Here is a 24,785-nt window from a genome sequence, read left to right as displayed (position 1 = left end):
AATGCATCCATATAGCCCAGGAGCTATATGTGATGTATTTTTTGCCATGTAAGGTATTTCTGTCATGTTTTATTGCGTCTCAGGGCGCCCCCCCCAGCGCCCTGCACCCTCAGTGACCGGAGTATGAAGTGTGCTGAGAGCAATGGCGCACAGCTGCAGTGCTGTGCGCTACCTTATTGAAGACAGGAACGTCTTCTGCCGCCGATTTTTCCGGACCTCTTCGCTCTTCTGGCTCTGTAAGGGGGCCGGCGGCGCGGCTCCGGGACCCATCCATGCTGGACCTGTGATCGTCCCTCTGGAGCTAATGTCCAGTAGCCAAGAAGCCCAATCCACTCTGCACGCAGGTGAGTTCGCTTCTTCTCCCCTTAGTCCCTCGATGCAGTGAGCCTGTTGCCAGCAGGTCTCACTGAAAATAACAAACCTAAACTAAAACTTTCACTAAGAAGCTCAGGAGAGCCCCTAGTGTGCACCCTTCTCGTCGGGCACAGAAATCTAACTGAGGCTTGGAGGAGGGTCATAGGGGGAGGAGCCAGTGCACACCAGTTAGTCCTAAAGCTTTCTTTAGATGTGCCCAGTCTCCTGCGGAGCCGCTATTCCCCATGGTCCTTACGGAGTCCCCAGCATCCACTTAGGACGTTAGAGAAATTGGTAATGAGAATCCTGTATCGCAAACCTGAGGAAAGCCTGATGCGGAGGATATATCGGCACATGTAAGTAGGCATCCTTTATGTCGACTGACGCTATAAAATCCCCCCCCCCTCCAGGCTGGCAATCACCGCTCGAAGGGATTCCATCTTGAACCTGAAGACTTTCAAGTATGGATTGAGGGATTTTAGATTTAGAATTGGTCTGACCGAACCGTCCGGTTTCGGTACCACAAAGAGGCTCGAGTAGAACCCCTCCCCCCGCTGGGACGGGAACAATGACCCTCTATAGACACAATTTTTGAATGGCCGCCCGGACCACCTCCCTGTCCGGAAGAACCACTGGTAATGCTGAAATGAAGAACCGGTGAGGGGGCATCTCCTGAAACTCCAGTTTGTATCCTTGAGACACTATTTCTAACACCCAAGGATCCAGGTCTGATTGAATCCAGACCTGGCTGAATATCTGAAGACGGCCCCCCACCGGTCCGGACTCCCCCAGGGAAGCCCCAGTGTCATGCGGTGGATTTGGTAGCAGCCTGGGAGGACTTCTGGTCCTGTGCACCTGAGGTTGCAGGAATTTTTCTTCCTCGTCCTCTACCCTTTGAGGCGAGGAAAGACGAACCATTTCCACGCCTTTATTTATTGTGACGAAAGGACTGCATTTGCTGATGTGGTGCCTTCTTCTGTTGTGTGGGAACATAAGGAAGAAAAGAGGACTTACCCGCAGTCGCGGTCGAGACTAGGTCCGCCAGGCCGTCCCCAAACAAGACCGTACCTTTAAAGGGTAGAGCTTCCATAGACCTCTTGGAGTCGGCATCAGCATTCCATTGATGGATCCACAAGGCCCTCCTGGCAGAGGGCATTGGTCCTTGATCCCAAGAGACAGACGTCCCTTGCCGCGTCCTTCAGGTAATCTGCAGCGTCCTTAATATAACCAAGAGTTAGAAGGACATTATCTTTATCAAGCGTATCCATGTCACTAGCTAAATTCTCCGCCCATTTAGCAATACTCACCCATACCGACGCCACAGCAGGTCTGAGCAATGCACCCGTATTAGCGAAAATGGACTTCAGACACGTCTCCAACTTGCGATCCGCCGGATCCTTGAAAGCTGCCGTGTCAGGAGACGGAAGCGCCACCTTCTTAGACAAACGGGATAGAGCTTTATCAACGGTTGGAGATGTCTCCCATTTTTCCCTGTCATCAGAGGGAAAAGGATACGCCATAAGAATCCTCTTGGGAATCTGCCATTTCTTATCCGGCGATTCCCAAGCCTTTTCACAAAGAGTATTCATTTCATGAGAGGGGGGAAACTTTACCTCAGGTTTCTTCCCCTTGAATAAGCAAATCCTTGTTTCCTGCACCGCAAGTTCATCAGAAATCTGCAACACATCCTTTATAGCCACAATCATGTACTGAATACTCTTTACCAAACGTGGATGTAACGCCGCCTCAGTGAAATCGACCTCGGAATCAGAGTCCGTGTCGGTATCCGTATCCCCCACCTGAGTAAAAGGCCTCTTATGGGACCCGGATGGGGTCTGTACCTGAGATAAAGCATCCTCCATAGATTTCTTCCACACCTGGGTCTGTGACTCAGACTTATCTAACCTCTTAGATCAGAGGTTCTCAAACTCGGTCCTCGGGGGCACACACAGTGCATGTTTTGCAGGTCTCCTCACAGAATCGCAAGTGAAATAATTAGCTCCACCTGTGGACCTTTTAAAATGTGTCAGTGAGTAATTAATACACCTGTGCACCTGCTGGGTTACCTGCAAAACATGCACTGTGTGTGCCCCCGAGGACCGAGTTTGAGAACCTCTGTCTTAGATAAAGAGGCTACATTGGAATTTATTGTAGTAAGGAGTGCTAGTAAATCAGGAGTCGGCTGCGTCGACAGTGCTAGCTCTAGCCCAGCATCCCCACCTCCTATAACCTCCTCTGGTGAATAACATTCAGGTTCCGACATGTCGACACGCAGTACTGACACCCACAACACCCAGAACCGTCCCAGCATGGTGACAGGCCCACAATTCAGCCCAGAAGAGGAGACAGAGGGAGTATGCCAGCTCACACCCCAGCGCCTGTATTGGGACACAGAAGATTAAGTGTACCCAGCGCTGCCTTATAATTCACAACTGGTACCCCACAGCGGCTCCCCACTGGAGATGCCCCCTATACTTGCAGAAAACGTGGAGGTCCCGGCAGCGTCTCTCCCTCGGTGCTGTGTAGGGAGAAAATGGCGCGCGAGTGAGCCGCGGACCAAAGCTCCGCCCCCTTCCCGGCAGCTTCGGCCCGCCAAATTTAAACATACAAAAAATGCCCGGCGGGTGTCTGTAATAAAGTGCCTCGGCACCTACGATCTTTTGCCGGCTCAGTAACATGCCCCCCAGGGCCCCCCCCCCCAGCGCCCTGCACCCAGTGACACTGTGCTTTACCTTCCGTCACTGAAGTCTGCTGCCATCCTGAAGTCTTCTGTTCTTCTCATACTCACCCGACTTCTGGCTTCTGTGAGGGGGTGACGGCGTGGCTCCGGGAACAAGCAGCTAGGAGCACCAAGTGATCGAACCCTCTGGAGCTAATGGTGTCCAGTAGCCGAGAAGCAGAGCCTTGAAACTCACAGAAGTAGGTCTGCTTCTCTCCCCTTCTCCCACGCTGCAGGGAGCCTGTAGCCAGCAGGTCTCCCTGAAAATAAATAAAAAACCTAACAAAAGTCTTTTCCTAGAGAAACTCAGGAGAGCTCCCCTAGTGTGCATCCAGTCACTCCTGGGCACAAAGTCTAACTGAGGTCTGGAGGAGGGGCATAGAGGGAGGAGCCAGTTCACACCCAGTCTTAAGTTTTTTTAGTGTGCCCAAGCTCCTGCGGATCCCGTCTATACCCCATGGTCCTTTTGGAGTCCCCAGCATCCTCTAGGACGTAAGAGAAAATATACTGGTAGGTTAATTGGCTCCCAACAAAATTAACCCTAGCGTGAATGTGCCTGTGTGTACATGTGATAGGGAATAATGATTGTAAGCTCCACTGGGGCAGAGACTGGTGTGAATGGGCAAATATTCTCTGTAAAGCGCTGCGGAATATGTGTGCACTATATAAATAACTGGTAATAAATTATATATATATATATATATATACACACACACACACACATATACATGCACACACATTTTACTGCAAGATACATTAATGCAGACTGCTTGTTTGCATTGACACGCACACACACACTTTATACATCAATTGTCCTATCTTTTACCCCATATTGAACACTTTAGATCTTTCACCATCTACACCACAGACCCCTTCATGAAATTTCATTGCCTATACTGTTTTTTGCAGCAAAATGCCATCACCTAAGAAGGAGGAACCTGTCCTACAGCCCATGTATGACAGCCCCTGGTGGAGAAAATGGCTCAGCAGTAAATAATTCTGGACATTAATAATCACATTACAGTTCCATCACCTTTACTACAGCAAGGAGACTGCCGGCAGATAGTTCTCCACTGTCCTGAGGAAGCACATCAGGGTGAAAAGCGTTGATGAGGAGGATACCAACGCTCTGGATATCTTTGCGTGAACTGTCTGCCGGTAGACTCCTCATTCAATATTGCATCAGCTTGCAAAAGGTATTTAATTCTTTGGGTTAACTCTGTGGGGGCATATGTGTATCTGGCTCTGTGGGGGCATATCTGGCACTGTGGGTACATGCCACTGTGGGGGCATGTGTGTATGTGGCACTGTGGGGGCATATGTGGCACTGTGGGGGCATATGTATATCTGGCACTGTGGGGGCATATGTGTTTGAGGTTTTTACCTGTGGGGGCCAATGTGTGATTTCGTGCGAGACAGTCATTAGACCCTGTGCAGCAAGGCTACGCCTCTTTTTGTTATACCACGCCCAATTATTCCGCCTATGTAGATCACAAAAGCTTTTTAGCTTTCAAAGTAGATCACCGACTCCAAAAGTCTGTCCACCCCTGTTCTAGGCACTGATAATAGCCCTTCATCTACAGATCGCAGTAATTGGGCAAGGTAGTAAGAAATCAATAGCTGCTTCAGGTACTTTGGCCCCTAGTCATATAGGGCTTTGAAAGTCAGTAAGCCAATAGATTCGCCATCTTCCCGGCAGCCAGCGAAGGGAGTAAAGAACGGGTGTTAATGGGCTGGTTAGTATATAGCCGGGCAGCTGGCATACTGTACCAGCTGCGAGTCAATTCAACACCTCCATGTACCGGTCTCACATCATTTAACCCATTATAGAGTAGTATTTTTTTACAGATATTCACCTGAAAACTGACATATCTATATTGGTCATATTATGCTATTTAAACCCATCCAAGTGTGTGATTATACATTGGGAGGGATGTACATGAGGTTCTGCGTTGTATCACAATAGTTTTATCCTAAAGAATTTTCAAACTTTTTGCACCTGCTCTGGGGAAGCTGTGCACAAAAAAAAAAAAAAAATTTTACTCACCGGTAAATCTATTTCTCGTAGTCCGTAGTGGATGCTGGGGACTCCGTAAGGACCATGGGGAATAGCGGCTCCGCAGGAGACTGGGCACAGCTAAGAAAGAATTAGGACTACCTGGTGTGCACTGGCTCCTCCCACTATGACCCTCCTCCAGACTTCAGTAAGGATACTGTGCCCGGAAGAGCTGACACAATAAGGAAAGGATTTTGAATCCCGGGTAAGACTCATACCAGCCACACCAATCACACCGTATAACTCGTGATATTATACCCAGTTAACAGTATGAACATAACAGAGCCTCTCAACAGATGGCTCAACCATAACCCTTTTAGTTAACAATAACTATATACAAGTATTGCAGACAGTCCGCACTTGGGACGGGCGCACAGCATCCACTACGGACTACGAGAAATAGATTTACCGGTGAGTAAAATCTTATTTTCTCTGACGTCCTAGTGGATGCTGGGAACTCCGTAAGGACCATGGGGATTATACCAAAGCTCCCAAACGGGCGGGAGAGTGCGGATGACTCTGCAGCACCGAATGAGAGAACTCAAGGTCCTCCTCAGCCAGGGTATCAATTTTGTAGAATTTTGCAAACGTGTTTGCCCCTGACCAAGTAGCAGCTCGGCAAAGTTGTAAAGTAGAGACCCCTCGGGCAGCCGCCCCTGAAGAGCCCACTTTCCTCGTGGAATGGGCTTTTACAGATTTAGGCTGCGGCAGGCCAGCCACAGAATGCGCAAGCTGAATTGTGCTACAAATCCAGCGAGCAACAGTCTGCTTTGAAGCAGGAGCACCCATCTTGTTTGGTGCATACAGGATAAACAGCGAGTCAGTCTTCCTGACTCCAGCCGTCCTGGAAACATAAATTTTCAAGGCCCTGACTACGTCCAGTAACTTGGAGTCCTCCAAGTCCCTAGTAGCCGCAGGCACCACGATAGGTTGGTTCAAGTGAAAAGCTGATACCACCTTAGGAAGAACTGGGGACTAGTCCTCAATTCTGCCCTATCCATATGGAAAATCCAATAGGGGCTTTTGCATGACAAAGCCGCCAATTTTGCCACCCGCCTTGCCGAAGCCAAGGCCAAAAGCATGACCACTTTCCACGTGAGATATTTTAAATTCACGGTTTTGAGTGGCTCAAACCGATGTGACTTTAGGAAACCCAACACCACGTTGAGGTCCCACGGTGCCACTGGAGGCACAAAAGGAGGCTGAATATGCAGCACTCCCTTGACAAATGTCTGAACTTCAGGCAGTGAAGCCAGTTCCATTATGGAAGAAAATCGATAGAGCCGAAATCTGGACTTTAATGGAACCCAATTGTAGGCCCATAGTCACCTCTGACTGTAGGAAGTGCAGAAATCGACCTAGCTGAAATTTCTCCTTTGGGGCCTTCCTGGCCTCACAGTACGCAACATATTTCCGCCATATGCGGTGATAATGGTTAGCGTTCATTTCTTTCCTAGCTTTAAATAGCGTAGGGATAACTTCCTCCGGAATTCCCTTTTCCTTCAGGATCCGGCGTTCAACCGCCATGCCGTCAACGCAGCCGCGGTACGTCTTGAAACAGACAGGCCCCCTGCTGCAGCAGGTCCTGTCTGAGCGGCAGAGACCATAGGTCCTCTGAGATCATTTCTTGGAGTTCTGGTTACCAAGCTCTTCTTGGCCAACCCGGCACAATGAGTATAGTTCTTACTCCTCTCCTTCTTATTATTCTCATTACCTTGGGTAAGAGAGGCAGAGAAGGGAACACATACACCGACTGGTACACCCACGGTGTTACCAGAGCGTCCACAGCTATCGCCTGAGGGTCCTTGACCTGGCGCAATATCTTTGTAACTTTTAGTTGAGGCGGGACGCCATCATGTCCACCTGTGGCCTTTCCCAACGGTGTACAATCATTTGGAAGACTTCTGGATGAAGTCCCCACTCTCCCGGGTGGAGGTCGTGTCTTCTGAGAAAGTCTGCTTCTCAGTTGTCCACTCCGGGAATGAACACTGCTGACAGTGCTAACACATGATTTTCCGCCCATCGGAGAATCCTTGTGGCTTCTGCCATCGCCATCCTGCTTCTTGTGCCGCCCTGTCGTGTACATGAGCGACCACCGTGATGTTGTCTGACTGGATCAGCACCGGCCGGTGTTGAAGCAGGGGTCTAGCCTGACTTAGGGCATTGTAAATGGCCCTTAGTTCCAGAATATTTATGGGTAGGGAAGTCTCCTGACTTTTCCATAGCCTTGGAAGTTTCTTCCCTGTGTGACTGCCCCCCAGCCTCGAAGGCTGGCATCCGTGGTCACCAGGACCCAGTCCTGTATGCCGAATCTGCGGCCCCCTAGAAGATGAGCACTCTGCAGCCACCACAACAACAACACCCTGGCCCTTGGAGACAGGGTTATCCGCCGATGCATCTGAAGATGCGACCCGGACCACACGTCCAACAGATCCCACTGGAAAATCCTTGAATGGGACCTGGCGAATGGAATTTCTTTGTAAGAAGCTACCATCCTTCCCAGGGCTCGCGTGCATTGATGCACCGACACCTGTATACGTATTAGGAGGTCTCTGTCTAGAGACGACAACTCCTTGGACTTCTCCTCCGGGAGAAAACCTTTTTATCCTGTTCTGTGTCCAGAACCATACTCAGGAACAGTAGACGCGTCGTAGGAACCAGCTGCGACTTTGGAATATTCAGAATTCCGCCGTGCTGTTGTAGCACTTCCCGAGATAGTGCTACTCCGCCGAACAACTGCTCCCTGGACCTCGCCTTTATAAGGAGATCGTCCAAGTACGGGATAATTATTTCGGCCATTACCTTGGTAAATACCTCGGTGCCGGGGACAGACCAACGGCAACGTCTGGAATTGGTAATGACAATCCTGTACCACAATTTTGAGGTACTCCTGGTGAAAAGGGTAAATAGGGACATGCAGGTAAGCATCCTTGATGTCCAGTGATACCCTCCAGGCTTGCAATAATCGCCCTGAGCGATTCCATTTCGAACTTGAACCTTCGTATATAAGTATTCAAGGCTTTCAATTTTAGAATGGGTCTCACCGAACCGTCTGGTTTCGGTACCACAACATTTTGGAATAGTAACCCCGGCCTTGTTGAAGGAGGGGTACCTAGATTTCACCTGCTGGAAGTGCAGCTTGTGAATTGCCGCCAGTACTACCTTTCTTCGAGGGCAGCAGGCAAGGCTGAGGTGAGGTAACGGCGAGGGGGAGTCGCCTCGAACTCCAGCCTGTATCCCTGTGATACTATTTGCAGAACCTAGGGATCCACCTGTGGGCAAACAGACTGGTCCCTGAAGTTCCCGAGACGCGCCCCTACCGCACCTGTCTCCATGTGCCTTTTATAGGCAGCATCACCTGTCCACTGCCGGGTTTCTAATACCCTCCTGGCAGAATGGACATAGCATTAATTCTGGATGCCAGCCGGCAAATATCCCTCTGTGCATCCTTTATATATAAGACAACGTCTTTAATATGCTCTATGTTAGCAAACTATTTCCCCTGTCTTAGAGTATTAATATTATCTGACAGGGTATCAGACCACGCTGCAGCAGCACTATTTATGCTGAGGCGATTGCAGGTCTCAGTATATAACCTGAGTGTGTATATACAGACTTCAGGATAGTCTCCTGCTTTTTATCAGCAGGCTCCTTCAAGGTGGCCGTACCCTAAGACGGCAGTGCCACCTTTTTTGACAAACGTGTGAGCGCCTTATCCACCCTAAGGGATATCTCCCAACGTGACCTATCCTCTGGCGGGAAAGGGTACGCCATCAGTAACTTTTTAGAAATTACCAGTTTCTTATTGGGGGAACCCACGCTACTTTACACACTTCATTCATTCATCTGATGGGGGAACAAAACACTGGCTGCTTTTTCTCCCCAAAAATAAAACCCCTTTTATGTGGTACTTGGATTCATGTCAGAAATGCGTAACACATTTTTTATTGCCGAGATCATGTAACGGATGTTCCTAGTGGATTGTGTATATGTCTCAATCTCGTCGACACTGGAGTCAGACTCCGTGTCGACATCTGTGTCTGCCATCTGAGGTAACGGGCGCTTTTTTGAGCCCCTGATGGCCTTTGAGACGCCTGGGCAGGCGCGGGCTGAGAAGCCGGCTGTCCCACAGCTGTTTTACGTCATCCAGCCTTGTAAGGAGTTGATATTGTCGTTTAATACCTTCCACCTATCCATCCACTCTGGTGTCGGCCCCACAGGGGACGACATCCCATTTATGGGCCTCTGCTCCACCTCCACGTAACCTTCCTCATCCCACATGTCGACACAGCCGTACCGACACACAGCACACACACAGGGAATGCTCTGACTGAGGACAGGACCCCACAAAGTCCTTTGGGGAGACAGAGAGAGAGTATGCCAGCACACACCAGAGCGCTATATAATGCAGGGAATAACACTATAACTGAGTGATTTTCCCCCCAATAGCTGCTTGTATAAACAATATTGCACCTAAATTTAGTGCCCCCCCTCCCTTTTTAACCCTTTGAGCCTGAAAACTACAGGGGAGAGCCTGGGGAGCTGTCTTCCAGCTACACTGTGAAGAGAAAATGGCGCCAGTGTGTTGAGGGAGATAGCTCCGGCCCTTTTTCGCGGACTTTTCTCCCGCTTTTTTATGGATTCTGGCAGGGGTATTTATCACATATATAGCCTCTGGGGCTATATATTGTGATATATTTGCCAGCCAAGGTGTATTTATTGCTTCTCAGGGCGCCCCCCCCCCAGCGCCCTGCACCCTCAGTGACCGGAGTGTGAAGTGTGTATGAGGAGCAATGGCGCACAGCTGCAGTGCTGTGCGCTACCTTGGTGAAGACTGATGTCTTCTGCCGCCGATTTTCCGGATTTCTTCTTGCTTCTGGCTCTGTAAGGGGGCCGGCGGCGCGGCTTCGGGACCGAACACCAATGGCCGGTTCCATGCGGTCGATCCCTCTGGAGCTAATGGTGTCCAGTAGCCCAAGCTACCACCAGTTAGGTAGGTTCGCTTCTTCTCCCCTTAGTCCCTCGCTGCAGTGAGTCTGTTGCCAGCAGATCTCACTGTAAAATAAAAAACCTAACATATACTTTCTTTCTAGGAGCTCAGGAGAGCCCCTAGTGTGCATCCAGCTCGGCCGGGCACAGGATTCTAACTGAAGTCTGGAGGAGGGTCATAGTGGGAGGAGCCAGTGCACACCAGGTAGTCCTAATTCTTTCTTAGCTGTGCCAAGTCTCCTGCGGAGCCGCTATTCCCCATGGTCCTTACGGAGTCCCCAGCATCCACTAGGACGTTAGAGAAATAAGAATTTACTCACCGGTAATTCTATTTCTCGTAGTTCAATTCTAAACTCGTATTGCGTTCTTGAAGGAAATTTTGGAATTTCTCTGACGTCCTAGTGGATGCTGGGTACTCCGTAAGGACCATGGGGTATAGACGGGTTCCGCAGGAGACTGGGCACTCTTAAAAGAAAGATTAGGTACTATATCTGGTGTGCACTGGCTCCTCCCTCTATGCCCCTCCTCCAGACCTCAGTTAGGGAAACTGTGCCCGGAAGAGCTGACATTACTAGGAAAGGATTTGGAATCCAGGGTAAGACTCATACCAGCCACACCAATCACACTGTACAACTCGTGATAACTATACCCAGTTAACAGTATGAACAATAACTGAGCCTCTCTCAACAGATGGCTCATACAATAACCCTTTAGTTAAGCAATAACTATATACATGTATTGCAGAGAGTCCGCACTTGGGACGGGTTCCCAGCATCCACTACGGACTACGAGAAATAGAATTACCGGTGAGTAAATTCTTATTTTCTCTGACGTCCTAGTGGATGCTGGGTACTCCGTAAGGACCATGGGGATTATACCAAAGCTCCCAAACGGGCGGGAGAGTGCGGATGACTCTGTAGCACCGAATGAGCAAACTCAAGGTCCTCCTCAGCCAGGGTATCAAACTTGTAAAATTTTGCAAAAGTGTTTGAACCCGACCAAGTAGCAGCTCGGCAAAGTTGTAAAGCCGAGACCCCTCGGGCAGCCGCCCAAGAAGAGCCCACCTTCCTCGTGGAATGGGCTTTTACTGATTTAGGATGCGGCAGTCCAGCCGCAGAATGTGCAAGCTGAATGGTGCTACAGATCCAGCGAGCAATAGTCTGCTTTGAAGCAGGAGCACCCAGCTTGTTGGGTGCATGCAGGATAAATAGCGAGTCAGTTTTTCTGACTCTAGCCGTCCTGGAAACAAAGTTTCAGGGCCCGGACTACGTCCAGCAACTTGGAATCCTCCAAGTCCCTAGTAGCCGCAGGCACCACAATAGGTTGGTTCAAATGAAACGATGATACCACCTTAGGGAGAAATTGGGGACGAATCCTCCATTCTGCCCTTTCCATATGGAAGATCAGATATGGGCTTTTACATGACAAAGCCGCCAATTCTGACACACGCCTGGTCCAAGCTAAGGCCAAAAGCATGACCACTTTCCACGTGAGATATTTTAGCTCCACGGTCTTAAGTGGCTCAAACCAGTGGGATTTTAGGAATCCAACACACGTTAAGATTCCAAGGTGCCACTGGAGGCACAAAAGGGGCTGAATATGCAGCACCCCTGTAACAACGTCCGAACTTCAGGCAGTGAAGCCAGTTCTTTTTGAGAGAAAAAGGGATAGGGCCGAAATCTTGGCCTTTATGGATCCTAATTTTAGGCCCATAGTCGCTCCTGACTGTAGGAAGTGCAGGAATCGACCCCCCTGGAATTCCTCTGTAGGGCCTTCCCGGCCACACACCAAGCAACCTATTTTCGCCATATACAGTGAAAAAGTCTTGCTGTCACGTCTTTCCTAGCCTTTATCAGCGTAGGAATAACTGCATCCGGAATGCCCTTTTCCGCTAGGATCCGGCGTTCAACCGCCATGCCATCCAACGCAGCCGCGGTAAGTCTTGGATCAGACAGGGTCCCTGTTGCAACATGTCCTGACTGAGAGGCAGAGGCCATGGGTCCTCTGAGAGCATTTCTTGCAGTTACGGGTACCGAGTCCTTCTTGGCCAATCCGGAGCAAAGAATATTGTTCACACTCCTCCGTTTATTACAAGTCTCAGCCCTTGGGTCTGAGAGGAAGAGGGGGGAATATATAGACCGACTGGAACACCCACGGTGTTACTAGTGCGACCACAGCTATCGCCTGAGAGTCCCTTGACCCAGCGTAAAACCTTTTTTATCTTTTTATTGAGGTGGGACGCCATGTAGTCCACCTGAGGCAGTTTCCATCAATTTGCAAAACTGCGTGAAGACTTCCTGATGAAGTCACCACTTTCCCGGGTGGAGGTAGTGTCCACTCCCGGAATGAACACTGCTGACAGTGTGCTTACTTGATTCTCCACCCAGCGAAGAATTCTGGTGGCTTCTACCCTCGCCACCCTGCTCCTTGTGCCGCCCTGGCGGTTTACATGAGCCCCTGTGGTCTGACTGGATCAGAACCGGTTGGTCGCGAAGCGTTGTATATGGCCCTTAGTTCCAGGATATTGATGTGAAGGCAAGTCTGTTGGCTTGACCACAAACCTTGGAATTTTCTTCCCTGTGTAACTGCCCCCCACCCTCGGAGGCTTGCATCCGTGGTCACCAGGACCCAGTCCTGAATGCCGAATCTGCGGCCCTCGAGAAGGTGAGCACTCCGCAGCCACCACAGGAGAGACACCCTGGCCCTGGGGGATAGGGTGATTAACCGATGCATCTGAAGATGTGATCCGGACCACTTGTCCAGTAAGTTCCATTGTCCTTGCATGGAACCAGCCGAAGGGGATGGCCTCGTATGACGCCATCATCCTTCCCAGGACTCGAGTGCAGTGATGCACTGACACCTGTTTTGGTTTTCAATGGATTCCTGACCAGTGTCATGAGCTCCTGAGCTCTCTCTATCGGGAGATAAACCCTCTTCTGGTCTGTGTCTAGGATCATGCCTAGGCGAGGCAGATGAGCTGTAGGAACCAACTGCGACTTTGGAATATATAGAATCCAGTCGTGTTGCCGTTTCACTTCCAGAGAAGGTGATACGCTGTCCAGCAACTGCTCTCTTGATCTCGCTTTTATGAGATCATCCAAGTATGTGATAATAGTGACACCTTGCTTCCGCAGGAGCACCATCATATCCGCCATTACCTTGGTTGGTAATGACAATCCCGTACCGCAATTCTGAGGTACGCCTGATGAGGTGGATAAATGGGGACACGAAGGTCTGCATCCCTTATGTCCCGATTCATTTCAGGCATGCAATGACCGCTCTTAGCGATTCCATCTTGAACCTGAACCTTTTCAGGTATATGTTCAGGGATTTTAATTCAATATGGGTCTAACCGAACCGTCTGGTTTCGGGATTATAACATGGTCGAATAATAACACCCTCTTGTTGAAGGAGGGGACCCTTGACCACCACCTGTTGAAGATACAATTTACGAATTGCAGTTAACACTGGCTCCCTCTCTTGGGGGGAAGCCCGCCGGGTCCTCGGTGAGGGGGCATCTTCTCACAGTCCAGCCTCTATCCCTGCGATACAATTTCTATTGCCCAGGGATCTAACAGGGAGTGAACCCACTTGTGGCTGAATTTACGAAGGCGTGTCCCCACCAGGCCTAGCTCCGCCTGTGGAGCCCCAGCGACATGCGGTGGATTTTTGTAGAGGCCAGGGAGGACTTCTGTTCCTGGGGACTAGCTGTGTTGTACAGCTTCTTTCCTCTGCCCCCGGCTCTGACAAGAAAGGACGCACCTCAGACTTTCTTGTTTCTTTATTCGAAAAGCTGCATTTAATAATGTCGTGCTTTCCTAGGCTGTGCAGGAATATAAGGCAACATATCAGAATTACCAGCTATAACTGTGGAGACCAGGCCCGAGAACCTTTCTCCACACAATCCTCAGCCTTCCATATGCCTCTTAAGTCGGCATCATCTGTCCAATGTATATTCTACAGGACACGTCAAGCAGAAATCGGCATAGCTTTTGTCTCTAGGACCCAGTATACTCATGTCCCTTTGGGCATGCTTTATAATTATATATCTATCACTTAAGACAGCATCTTAAAATATTTATATGCATACTAGGGTCTCAATCTCTGCTGATAAGGTACCTGTCCACGCTGCCACAGCGCTATAAACCCATGCCGACACAATCGCCGGTCTGGGTAGTATACTAGAATGTGCACGCTATCTGCAGGATCCATGAGAATAGCTAGTGCAAACAGGACACCCAAGGGGAAGATTCTCAACACATCCTGGCCCTAGTGGGGAAAGGATACAGCCTGAGAATTCTCTTGTGGGAAGCTGCCGTCTCTTGTCTGGAGATTCCCGCTCTTTTTCCTCATGAGAGGAGGGAAATTTAGCTCAGCATTCTTCCCCTTAACATGTGTACTCTCGTGTCAGGGACAGATGAGTCATCAGTGATATGCAAATCATCTTTTATTCCAATAATCATATATTGAATATCTTTTAGCCCTCTTGGCTGTAACTTTGCATTATCCTAGTCGACAGTGGAGTTAAACTCCGTGTCGATACTTTGTTATTTTGGATAGTGAACATAGAGAGACTCTGAAGGACTCTGTGACATAGGGACAGACCAGGGTAGATTTCCTTTCTGTTCCCTAACCTTTTGTGCAATAATTTTACCTCAGCACTTACACATATCCAAACAGGTGTCGGCATTGTTGACGGAGACACCCTCCCACACACTTATCCGCTCTATCACCTCCTTAGAGGAGCCTTTTACCTCAGACATGTCGACACACGCGTACCGACACACCACACACACAGGGGATGCTCTATTTGAAGACAATTCCCCCACCAGGCCCTTTGGAGACACAGAGAGAGAGTATGCCAGCACACACCACAGCGCTATATAATACAGGGATGTACACTATACTGAGTGATTTTTCCCCTATAGCAGCTTATATACACAGTTTTGCTCCTAAATTTATGTGCCCCCCCTCTCTTTTTTACCCTTTGTGTACCAGGATACTGCAGGGGAGAGCCTGGGGAGCTTCCTTCCAGCTGAGCTGTGAAGAGAAAATGGCGCCGGTGTGCTGAGGAAGAAGGCCCGGCCCCCTCAGCGGCGGGCTTCTGTCCTTTTATGTACTTTAATGGCGGGGTTAATGCACATATACAGTTTATCAGACTGTATTATGTGCTTTTCGCCAAGTAAGGTAATCTAATTGCTGCCCAGGGCGCCCCCCCCCCCAGCGCCCTGCACCCATCAGTGACCGGAGTGTGTGGTGTGCTAAGGGAGCAATGGCGCACAGCTGCAGTGCTGTGCGCTACCTTAATGAAGACCGGAGTCTTCAGCCGACGATTTTCAACTTCTCTTCGTTCTTCTGGCTCTGCAAGGGGGACGGCGGCGCGGCTCCGGGACCGGACGACCGAGGACTGGGCCTGTGTTCGATCCCTCTGGAGCTAATGGTGTCCAGTAGCCTTAGAAGCCCAAGCTAGCTGCAAGCAGGTAGGTTCGCTTCTCTCCCCTCAGTCCCACGTAGCAGTGAGTCTGTTGCCAGCAGATCTCACTGAAAATAAAAAACCTAACAAATACTTTATTTTCTAGGAAGCTCAGGAGAGCCCCTAGGGTGCATCCAGCTCTGGCCGGGCACAGATACTAACTGAGGTCTGGAGGAGGGGCATAGAGGGAGGAGCCAGTGCACACCAGATATAGTACCTAATCTTTCTTTTAAGAGTGCCCAGTCTCCTGCGGAGCCCGTCTATACCCCATGGTCCTTACGGAGTACCCAGCATCCACTAGGACGTCAGAGAAATTCCAAAATTTCCTTCAAGAACGCAATACGAGTTTAGAATTGAACTGCCAATGAAATTCACAGTGTGTCATGGGACTTCAACCTGTGGCCCTCCACCTGCTGTGGAACTACACATCCCTGCATACCCTGCCACAGTTTTGCTTTTAAGACTTGCTAAAAATGAGGCAGGGCATGCTGGGATATGCAGTTTCACAGCAGCTGGAGTGCCGCAGATTGAAGACCCATGGTGTACCTAATTTAATTAACACAGATGAATTGTAACGGAGAATAGGCGGGGAAAAACACAGCTGACATGTGGGAAATTTAGTTCAGAGAATTTGAATCCCCTGCAAAGCAGAATACGTTCTAAGCAATTAAAAATAGTTCCTTATGTTTTGTAATGTATTAAAATTCTCAGCATTTACTGTTACCCTTAGTTATGACAAGTGTGCTCCCTGGACTGCATTTCTCCTGTCTAGTCTCTGACTGCTCACATGTAAGTATAAATGAATGGGTTTGAATAACAGGCTATATAGCAGTAATGTGCAAATGATTCACCAGAGAATGCAGAGAAATCCTGATGAACTGGCTCTGCACCGTGCACTAGGGTGAGCTCAAAGTTTATGGCCCAGTCAGAAAATCTGTACTGTGACATCCAAACATCTTCACTGCTGGGACAAGGGCAACATACTTTGTAACGTAAATTAATATATAAGGTCAAAAAGATATTCCAGATTAATATGAATTGCTATGCAAAATGTTTTGGGTTTTTTTGCAAGATTTTTGCTTTGAAATGCAATCTGTAAAAGTTACAATTCCCTGAAGTCGATTCCACTAGTGACTGTCAGGAGCCAGCTGAGGAAAATGGCGACTAGCACAGAGCAGAAGGCATTCTGTGTTCTTGATTTTCATACAAACAAGTTTGTCGAGAACTTTTAAAGGCAGAAGACAGTGCTGACTTACATTACTGTAACGGGCAGTTGCCACAAAGACGGGTTGGCCGTGCAGCTGTGTCAGATCAAGTACTGCTGCATTGTCCACAACACCCGTTGATCTCCCCCCATGTCGTTTTTATCAGGGATCTTTGTGCTTGTACCACCGCTTGCAACAATGCTGGCTGACCTGCGTGCGTGCCCATCAGAGCAGCCATAACAGAAATTGACCCTCACATACTACAGAGTGTTTGGGATGAACATGATTACCGGCTTGATGTGTGCTGTGCTACGTCCCCATAAACATGAGATGGGGGGGATGGGAGCGGTGGAGCCACGTGAAATGCTGCAGAACATCGTTAGCAACTTTCCATGTTGGCTCTGCTGCATGGCCGACCGGGGATGCCGATAGCAACCCGCGTGAGCGTGCATATCTTGGGTAAACACTAGACAATGTACCAATGGATCGCAACATATGGTCTAGTGTGTACACAGTTTAAGTGACAGCAAGTTAATCGCCGGCATGTAACGCTTTAAAATGGGTACACATTACACGATGTGTACCCAGCACAAGATAGCGGCTGATGGGACCCGGCATTGGCAAGCCCCCTTCCTCAGCATACACACTTGCCGATGCCGGCCATGCTGCAGAACCTGACTAGCGATATCGCTAGACTGAGCTGCAGGCAGGTTCAACGGGCGAAGTTGCTGATGACCCGTGGGAGCATGTATCGTCAGCGAGATAGTGGTTACACACTAGATTGTTTCAACAATTTGTCGTTCCAATCCGTCTGAATTGGGCAAGTGAAACAAGTCCGCTTTAGGCAGGGTAGTGGAGCAGAAAGAACGTTACAGCTGACAGATCAAGTTTAAAGCTGCATTATCATCTGCAGCTCTTCCCACTCCCCATAGTTTCATAAACTGCTGCTTGTAGCCATTTTTCCTAAGACGTCTTTGCTCATCTCAGAGCCCAAGACTAATAATTAGGGCCCGTAATGCTGAGGAAGAGGTCTGAGCACCAATCGTGGATACTGCTGTTTCTTTATTGGTTCTCCTGCTCAGCAACATTTCCCCCACCCCAACAAACATTTTACACTTGTTACATGGTAATGCAGCTTTGAATTGAAACACTGTTGGTACTTCAAGTATGTTATTATTTATCTCAGCAATACGCCACATAACATTGTCCGTTTGAGAGTTGTGTAATAAAGACATACCATGTGAGTGTGGAAATGCAGTCCTGTTATAGTCATCTTTAGGGGGACATACTGTCTTCCATTTCTCATGACTTTTTTCTCTCTGGAGTAAAGGGAACAGGAGACATACACATTACAAAAGATAACCAGAGACAGAGTCATACAAGCACATCGTTACGTGATCTCCGTCCCATAACCCACTATACTGTGGACAGCTGTGGTTACAACAAACAGTACCCAAGAGCAATTAGAGACATATGAGGCATAAAAGGTAATTTCATAATAGACTAAAGCAGTAAGCTGGTGAACTACATATCCCATCATGCCCTGTCAGCTGCAGATTGCATGTATTTCTGTAGGAGCTGACAGGTAATGGGACGATCACAGCTTAAAGTAGGCTTTTAATGGCATCGCTAGTTGCTGGAAATGGTTCCTTACTAGACTGGTTTGCTGGACGTAAGATTGAAAGTGTTCCTTAGTGATGGGTGGGAGGTAAGGTGATGGCAAGACTGCGATTTCCACAAAGTCTTGGCCCCATGTCTTGGTGAAGAAGTCGGACTCCCGTTTTGCCAGGCGAGGATCATTTAATGCTGCAGGGAGGTTCACTTTGGAATGATAAATAGTCCATTTGTGCTGGTCTGCCACCACGGACGGCTCGTCACGCAAACTATTAGAATCACCTGTGCAAAATCAGAACAAAATGACAAGAAATGAGCTTGTACGGTGTGTTCTGTGGTATAATGTACTATAATTCCCAACAGGTCGGGGAAACCGACACCATCACACAACACTGCAAAACATTCCTAGCCCCAGCAAACAAGAATGCACATTTGGAAACCTATGAGTGTTACAAATTTTTATTGTTCTTGCAATTATAATTATCATGCGTCTGCATATACAGCTACTTAACATAAAACAGGTTTTTGGTGATACTATAAAATGCAATACAAACCTAAAGGAAACCACTGGTAGATATACCTTACAAGTGAAAACAATATATAAGGGTAAACTATGGGGTTCTGACTCTAGCCCAAAGGCTAGCGTTATCTTTGGGGCTGCCTGCAGATGGATTGCGGGTCTCTAAATGAATAGCTCTGGGCTCATCAGTTAGCGTGGGCAATGCTAGTAAGCAGGAACCACATCCTGTAAGTAGTGTTCACTCTAGGCTGTTTTAGCAGGGCGCCGCGCCCTGCCCGTTTTTTAGCAGGCAAAACCCGCCATGCCCCTTTTGCGGCGCCCTGCTAGAACAGCCGCCCGCTTCCTGCCCTCCCGGCGTGTATAGATGCCGTGCGCATGCGCGCGGCATCCATTCACGCATTGGGAGAGAGCTGGGGGAAGCCCAGCACCGACGGAGGTGCTGGGCACGCCCCCAACAGTGACGTCGCCGGCCACAGACGCTCTCTATAGTAGCGTCTGTGGGCCGCACCTCCCCATAAAATGACGTAGGTGTGGCCACGCCCCCTAATTTGCGTGGCCGCGCCCCCGTTTCGGCGCCCTGCCCCTTTTCACTCGTAGAGTGAACACTACTGTAAGTGTCCTATTTCCCACTTGGACTATGATGGATAACGATGAAAGACATAAGTATTGGACTATTATGGATCAATAATAGTAAAGAAAATGACCTATCAAGATTATATATTTAATTTTATATTTAATGGATAATAATTTAAGTTGGGACTGGTGTTTTCTTAAAGCTTATTTTAAAATAAAAAATGTGTTTAATTAATTTTACCATTTTGATACAAAGGACAGACGTCTTAGTGACCCATTGTGGTAGATCTCCACTTGATACCGAAGACTGGAGAAACGGATGATTGGAACGATGTTTAGAGATTCTTTTGGGAAGATTCATAAGATTTGTACTAAATTAATTTAGTGATGAGCAAATTGACCTGTACATCAGCAAATTAAAAATAGGATTTTGGTACTCACCGTTAAATCCTTTTCTCCTAGTCCGTAGAGGATGCTGGGGACTCCAAAAGGACCATGGGGTATAGACGGGATCCGCAGGAGCTTGGGCACACTAAAAGACTTAAGACTGGGTGTGAACTGGCTCCTCCCTCTATGCCCCTCCTCCAGACCTCAGTTATAGGAACTGTGCCCAGGAGAGACGGACATTACAAGGAAAGATTTTTGTCTCAACTAAGGGCTACCAAAGTACCAGCCCACACCATAAACATACCGTACAACCGGAATAACACCGAACTAGATAACAGTATGCATAAAACTCCAGCAACCAGCTGCAACAACCCAATACACAAGTTGTGTATAACTAACTTAACCAGTAAGAAAATATATATAATGCAAGAAATAGTCCGCACTGGGACGGGCGCCCAGCATCCTCTATGGACTAGGAGAAAAGGATTTAACGGTGAGTACAAAAATCCTATTTTCTCTTACGTCCTAGAGGATGCTGGGGACTCCAAAAGGACCATGGGGATTATACCAAAGCTCCAGAACGGGCGGGAGAGTGCGGACGACTCTGCAGCGCCGACTGAGCAAACGCCAGGTCCTCATCGGCCAGGGTATCGAACTTATAGAATTTAGCAAAAGTGTTCGAACCCGACCAAGTAGCCGCTCGGCAAAGCTGTAGTGCCGAAACACCTCGGGCAGCCGCCCAAGAGGATCCCACCTTCCTGGTAGAATGGGCTTTAACCGACTTCGGCACCGGCAACCCCACTGAAGAATGAGCTTGCTGGATCGTACTACAAATCCAGCGTGCAATAGTCTGTTTTGACGCGGGATGACCAACCTTGTTGGCCGCATACAAAACAAACAACGCTTCAGTTTTCCTAGTAACAGCTGTCCTAGAAACGTAAACTTTTAACGCTCTTACAACATCCAGAGATTTTGGAATCGCCACTTCTTCCGTAGCCACCGGAACAACAATAGGTTGGTTAATGTGAAACGACGAAACCACCTTTGGCAGAAATTGTTGACGAGTCCTCAATTCCGCCCTATCCGAATGAAAAATCAAGTACGGACTCTTATGAGATAAAGCTGCCAATTCCGATACTCGCCTGGTAGATGCCAGCGCCAAAAGCATAACCACCTTCCAAGTGAGAAACTTTAACTCAACCTTCCGTAAAGGTTCAAACCAGGAAGACATGAGGAACCGCAAAACGACATCAAGATCCCATGGCGCTACAGACGGTACAAACGGTGGATTGATATGCATTACACCCTTCACAAAAGTCTGAACCTCTGGGAGGGCAGCTAACTCTTTTTGAAAGAAAATAGACAAAGCCGAAATTTGCACTTTGATGGAACCCAATTTCAGGCCTGCATCTACACCCGCCTGTAAAAAGTGGAGAAAACGACACAAGTGAAAATCCTACGCAGGAGTCTTTTTAACCTCACACCAGGAAACATACTTCCTCCAGATACGGTGATAGTGTTTCGCCGTAACCTCTTTCCTAGCCTTAATAAGAGTTGGAATGACCTCCCTGGGAATACCCTTACGAGCTAAGATCTGGCGCTCAACCTCCATGCCGTCAAACGCAGCCGCGGTAAGTCCGGAAATATGCATGGACCCTGTAACAACAGATCCTCCCTTAGAGGAAGCGGCCAAGGATCTTCCACCAGTAAGTCCTGAACATCCGGATACCAGGCCCTTCTTGGCCAGTCTGGAACGACGAGAATCGCCTGAACCTTTGCTCGACGAATGATCCCCAGCACCTTTGGAATGAGAGTAAGAGGAGGGAACACATACACCGACTGGAAAACCCACGGAGACACCAGGGCGTCCACCGCCGTGGCTTGTGGGTCCCTTGCTCTGGAACAATACCTCGGGAGCTTCTTGTTGAGCCGAGACGCCATCATGTCTATTAACGGAAATCCCCAGCGTCTTGTCACCTCTGCAAAAACCTCTTGGTGCAGAGCCCACTCTCCCGGATGGAGGTCGTGTCTGCTGAGAAAATCCGCTTCCCAGTTGTCCACCCCCGGTAGGAAAACTGCTGACAGTGCGCTGACGTGTTGTTCCGCCCAGCGAAGTATATTTGTGGCTTCCGCCATTGCCGCTCTGCTCCTTGTTCCGCCTTGCCGGTTTATATGGGCCACCGCTGTGATGTTGTCTGACTGTACCAGGACCGGTCGACCCTGAAGAAGACTTCCTGCTTGGAGCAGGCCGTTGTAAATGGCTCTTAACTCTAGAACATTTATGTGGAGACAAGCTTCCTGGATCGACCATTTTCCCTGGAAATTTCTTCCTTGGGTGACTGCACCCCAGCCCCGGAGACTTGCATCTGTTGTCAGAAGTACCCACTCCTGGATACCGAATCGGCGTCCTCCCAGGAGGTGATGAGCTTGTAGCCACCACAGGAGAGAAATTCTGGCTCTGGGAGATAAACTTATTTTCCAGTGAATGTGTAGATGAGACCCGGACCATTTGCTCAGCAAGTCCCACTGAAACATGCGGGCGTACGCCGCAACCATCTTCCCCAGAACCCGAGTACAATGATGTATCGACACACTCGACGGCTTCAGAAGTTCTCTGACCATCGTCTGCAATTCCAGAGCCTTTTCTTCTGGAAGAAATACCCTCTGTAACTCCGTGTCCAGAACCATGCCCAGAAACGTAAGCCGAGTGGTCGGAGTCAACTGGGATTTCGGCAAATTGAGAACCCATCCGTGTTGTCGCAGAACCGATAGAGACAACTCCACACTTCTCAGCAATCGTTCCTTGGACCTCGCCTTTATCAGGAGATCGTCCAAGTACGGGATAATTGAAACCCCCTGTCTGCGAAGAAGAACCATCATTTCCGCCATGACCTTGGTGAAAATCCTCGGGGCCGTGGAAAGCCCAAACGGCAATGTCTGAAATTGGTAATCAGCATCCTGTATCGCAAACCTGAGGAAAGCCTGATGCGGAGGATATATCGGGACATGTAAGTAGGCATCCTTTATGTCGACTGACGCCATAAAATCCCCCCCTTCTAGGCTGGAGATCACAGCTCGAAGGGATTCCATCTTGAACTTGAAAACTTTCAAGTATGGATTGAGGGATTTTAGATTTAGAATTGGTCTGACCGAACCGTCTGGTTTCGGCACAACAAAGAGGCTCGAGTAAAACCCCTCCCCCCGCTGCGACAAGGGAACGGGAATAATGACCCTCTGTAGACACAGTTTTTGAATTGCTGCTAACACCACCTCCCTGTCCGGCAGAACTACTGGTAACGCCGAAATGAAGAACCGGTGAGGGGGCAACTCCTGAAACTCCAGCTTGTATCCCCGAGACACGATCTCTAGTACCCAAGGATCCAGGCCTGATTGAATCCAGACCTGACTGAAATTTTGTAGACGGCCCCCCACCGGTTCGGACTCCCCCAGGGAAGCCCCAGCGTCATGCGGTGGACTTGGTAGCAGCAGGGGAGGACTTTTGGTCCTGGGCGCCCGAACCTGCAGAAGGTTTCCTTCCCCTTCCTCTACCTTTTGAAGCGAGGAAGGACGAACCTTTACCACGCCTGAATTTATTGTGACGAAAGGACTGCATTTGCTGATGTGGTGCCTTCTTCTGTTGTGTGAGAACATAAGGAAGAAAAGAGGACTTACCCGCAGTCGCGGTCGAGACCAGGTCAGCCAAGCCGTCCCCAAACAAGACAGTACCTTTGAAGGGTAGCGCTTCCATAGCCCTCTTGGAGTCGGCATCAGCGTTCCATTGATGGATCCACAGGGCCCTTCTGGCTGATATCGACATGGCACTGGTTCTTGAACCCAAGAGACAGACGTCCCTCGCCGCATCTTTTATGTAATCTGCAGCGTCCTTAATATAACCAAGAGTTAGAAGGACATTATCTTTATCAAGAGTATCCATATCATTAGCTAAATTCTCAGCCCATTTAGCAATAGCACTACTCACCCAAAATGACGCCACAGCGGGTCTGAGTAATGCACCCGAATTAGCGAAAATGGACTTCAGCGACGTCTCCAGCTTGCGATCCGCCGGATCCTTGAGAGCTGCCGTGTCGGGAGACGGAAGTGCCACTTTCTTAGACAAACGAGATAAAGCTTTGTCAACAATCGGAGATGCCTCCCATTTTTCCCTGTCATCAGAGGGGAAAGGATACGCCATGTAAATTCTCTTGGGAATCTGCCATTTCTTATCCGGCGACTCCCAAGCCTTTTCACAAAGAGTATTCATTTCATGAGGGGGGGAAATTTCACCTCAGGTTTCTTTTCCTTGAACAAGCAAATCCTTGTTTTCTGAACCGCAGGATCATCAGAAATGTGTAAAACATCTTTTATAGCCACAATCATTTACTGAATACTCTTAACCAAACGTGGATGTAACGCTGCCTCAGTGAAATCGACGTCGGAATCAGAGTCCGTGTCGGTATCAGTATCTACCACCTGATTAAATGGCCGCTTTTGCGACCCAGATGGGGTTTGAACCTGAGACAAAGCCTCTTCCATGGACTTTTTCCACACCTGAGTCTGCGCCTCAGACTTATCTAACCTCTTTGATAAGGAAGTTACATTCGAGTTTAATGTACCGAGCAATGCTAGCAAATCAGGTGTCGGCTGCGTCGACAGTCCCAATTCTAGCCCCGCATCCACTCCCCCAATAACCTCCTCCGGTGAATAAGCTTCCGCCTCAGACATGCCGACACGCTGTACCGACACACCACAACACACAGAAGGTCCCTGCTAGGTGACAGGCCTACCAAAAAAGCCCAGATAGAGGACACAGAGGGAGTATGCCAGCTCACACCCCATCGCCCATATATCGCAAAAAACGATATATGTACCCAGCGCTGCCTACACCACTATTAAGC

General features: G+C 48.9%; 1 protein-coding gene across 3 annotated transcripts in view; it reads right to left on the bottom strand.

Moving 5' to 3' along the window:
- The window catches only part of VPS54 (VPS54 subunit of GARP complex), a 243,712-nt gene that overhangs the window by 167,266 nt on the left and 51,661 nt on the right, over positions 1 to 24,785 (bottom strand). For all 3 annotated transcript variants that reach the window (XM_063918442.1, XM_063918445.1, XM_063918444.1), the window contains 2 exons: positions 18,451 to 18,692; positions 18,034 to 18,115 (listed from right to left, as the gene is read on the bottom strand). In XM_063918442.1, the coding sequence (XP_063774512.1) occupies positions 18,034 to 18,115; positions 18,451 to 18,692 (324 nt within the window). The remainder of the gene's footprint in view (positions 1 to 18,033; positions 18,116 to 18,450; positions 18,693 to 24,785) is intronic.

This window comes from Pseudophryne corroboree, chromosome 4, assembly GCF_028390025.1.
Source record: "Pseudophryne corroboree isolate aPseCor3 chromosome 4, aPseCor3.hap2, whole genome shotgun sequence".
In the NCBI taxonomy this organism is placed as follows: Eukaryota; Metazoa; Chordata; class Amphibia; order Anura; family Myobatrachidae; genus Pseudophryne; species Pseudophryne corroboree.
Note: the sequence above shows the minus strand (reverse complement) of the source record. Positions and strands in the feature narration are given on the sequence as shown.